Source organism: Otolemur garnettii, unplaced genomic scaffold (genome assembly GCF_000181295.1).
Source record: "Otolemur garnettii isolate 467f Iridium unplaced genomic scaffold, OtoGar3 scaffold00012, whole genome shotgun sequence".
Classification (NCBI taxonomy): domain Eukaryota; kingdom Metazoa; phylum Chordata; class Mammalia; order Primates; family Galagidae; genus Otolemur; species Otolemur garnettii.
Window position 1 is genome coordinate 29,376,506 of NW_003852407.1, and position 2,934 is coordinate 29,379,439.

Below are 2,934 nucleotides of genomic sequence, written 5' to 3' on the forward strand. Positions count from 1 at the left end.
GGAGTTGGAGGTTGCTGTGAGCTGTAATGCCACGGCACTCTGCCCAGGGTGACAGCTTGAGGCTCTGTCTCAAAAAAAAAAAAAAAATTGAGAGAGTTTTATATGCTATTAGAAATTACCTGTCTGTCTTCACCACTAAACAGCTCCGAACAAAAATTCTACTACCAGCGCACATATACAAGTGCTCAATACGTAACTGGTTGACATTGATAATCCTTGACTCCACAAGAAAGAAACTAGCTACAAGTTCATAATTTCTGGCTTACTTATTAGAAACCTCTGCCTCTATGTTCCAGACTCAGCCTAAAGGAAAAACACCAAAACCAAAGGCTGAGCGTCAAGGAAAAATACCAAACCCAAATCTCTTGTAGGTAGTTTGGGATTATCCAACTCAGTAAACAAGCCTTCAGTAGGTTTAACTAAACGACAGAAATAAAACGAGCCAAATACCTGTCATCTATATACCTATATTTACAATTAGCCACAGTTATGTTAATGATAACTTCTGTCCCAAATTGGGAGATTTTCCTAAATCAAAAGCCTACCTTAACACGAAATGTAGATCTTAAATCTAGGGAGTAACAAACATAAACTTGAAAAAGAAAATTTATGAAGCCAGAAGTCCCTCTCCGACTTAAAACATTTTGGAAACAAGTTTCATTACTTCCAGATAAGTTTGTGAAGTTTCTAAAGTACTTTCTTGAAGAGGGACTAGAGTTCCACTCAAAATGAAAATTGGTAACTAACGAAGAGGGTGCTGCGTCCCACACGCTACTCTTACTTTAAGGCCTGTAAGTCACGGGTTGGGGGTTGGGGGGGAATCGTTCGGTCTTTACATTCATCTCTTGGAAGGCACGCGGGATCCCCGCGCGACCCATTCTAAGGGCTCAGGCCCCAACACCCGCGGCGCAGCCAAGATGGGAGCAGAAGCGGCGGGAGCCGGACGCCGTCAGCAGGCCGCGCGCACGCGGCTTTCCCGCCTCCTGCAGCTGAGGCAGCTCAGCCTCCCGACTCGGTTTAAGCGCTCCCTTCACAAACTTCACCCCGCTCGGTCACTTCCTCACCTCACAAGCTTCATCCTGGCGGTGCCGTCACCCTTCAGGTCAGACAGCAAACAGAATCCAACAACCTTAGACTAACCGACTCAAAGTATGAATGGCCGGAAACGCCTACTGCAGGGGCTCGGGACGTACAGAGCGCACAGAGCGCCGCAGACGCACAGCGGAAATGACGAGACGGCGAGGCGCACTCTCTTCCGGTCGCGAGGAGAGCGACTGCGGCTCCTGGCGGTTGGAGGTTACCTTGCTCCTGTTGAGGGCGTCGAGGGTTGGTCTAGGAAGGTATTTTCTGCAAGAGGAGAGATCGGAAGATTTGAGGAAGATAAATCTAAGCAGTAGTCCGGACGCCTTTATGCTTTGGCACAACAGGGCACAGTGCATGATGAAGCATCAATTATAATTTCCTCAGTGAACAAAGAGAAGTTTTGAGAGAAGCCTGAAAAATTATTCTAGGCTTGGTGCCTGTGGCTCAAGCGGCCAAGGCACCAGCCACATACACCTGAGCTGGCGGGTTCGAATCCAGCCTGGGCTGGCCAAACAACGACGGCTGCAATTGAAAAATAGCTGGGTGTTGTGGCGGGCACCTGTAGTCCCAGCTACTTAGGAGGCGGAAACAGGAGAATCGCTTGAGCCCAGGAGTTGGAGGTTGCTGTGAGCTGTGATGTCACAGCACTCTACCCAGGGCGACAGCTTGAGGCTCAGTCTCAAAAAAAAAAAAAAAAGATTATTCTAATTCTGTCCCAACACCAAGAACCTTGGTGCCTGAAGAAAATCGCACAAAGTTCTGATCTCCAAAACAAACTTTTCTATCTTTTTCTTACTGGACATTTTGGCAGAATTTAGCACAACATTCCTTTTTTGAAACATCTTCCTCTCTTGGCTTCCAGTGTGCCAAGCACACGTGGTTTTCATCCTATTCCACTGACTACTCTTTCTAGGCCTCCTTGCAGGCTCATCTTTCTCTAAAAAGATTAGCAATACATGCTGGCATATTTGGGGGCATATGGCTGTTGTCTCTTTAAGCATCCTTTTTCCTAGGTAAGTTAATCTCTTCCAGAAACATGGCTTTAATTTCTATCTCTTGTCTAGACTTTATCTCTGATCCAGAACTCTTGGATACTGTAGGGTAATGCTTATCAAAGTTTAATGTGCATAGGACTCACCTGGGGAAACTTTAAAATGAGAGTTCTGATTCAGTCGTTGTGGAGCCTGAAATTATACATTTCTTTTCTGTTCTTTTCTTTCTTTCTTTTTTTTTTTTTTGAGACAGTCTCACTATGTTGCCCTCAGTAGAGTGCTGTGGTGTCACAGTTCACAGCAACCTCAAACTCTTGGGCTTAGTGGTGTCACAGTTCACAGCAACCTCCAACTCTTTGGCTTAAGCGATTCTCTTGCCTCAGCCTCCTAAGTAGATGGGACTACAGGTGCCCACCACAACACCTGGCTATTTTTGGTTGCAGTTGTCATTGTTCAGCAGGCCCAGGATGGGCTCAAACCCACTACTCAGTGTATGTGGCCGGCACCCTTACTCATTGAGCTACAGGTGTGAAGACTTCTTTTTCAAAAAAATTTTTTTTATGACATAGCATCTTACTTTATCACCCTCGGTAGAGTGCTGTAGCATCACAGCTCACAGCTCACACCTCAAACTCTTGCGCTTCAGTGATTCTCTTGCCTCAGTCTCCTAAGTAGTTGGGACTACAGGAGCCCACAACGCCATTTAGCTATTTTTTAGAAACAAGGTCTTGCTCTGGCTCAGGCTGGTCTTGAACTTGTGAGCTCAGGCAATCTGCCCACCTGGGCCTCCCAGAGTGCTAGGATTACAGTGGTGAGCCACTGTGCCCGGCCTTTAAAAACCATTTTCTTTTCTTTCTTT

The 2,934-nt window shown here is 46.3% G+C and overlaps 1 protein-coding gene across 1 annotated transcript in view; it reads right to left on the reverse strand.

Moving 5' to 3' along the window:
- SNRPD1 (small nuclear ribonucleoprotein D1 polypeptide) overlaps positions 1 to 1,240 on the reverse strand; it is a 14,982-nt gene extending 13,742 nt beyond the window's left edge. Inside the window, exon 1 of the mRNA XM_003784789.3 lies at positions 1,065 to 1,240. Coding sequence (XP_003784837.1) covers positions 1,065 to 1,078 — 14 coding nt within the window. The 5' untranslated portion in view covers positions 1,079 to 1,240. The remainder of the gene's footprint in view (positions 1 to 1,064) is intronic.
- Positions 1,241 to 2,934: the final 1,694 nt, after the last annotated feature.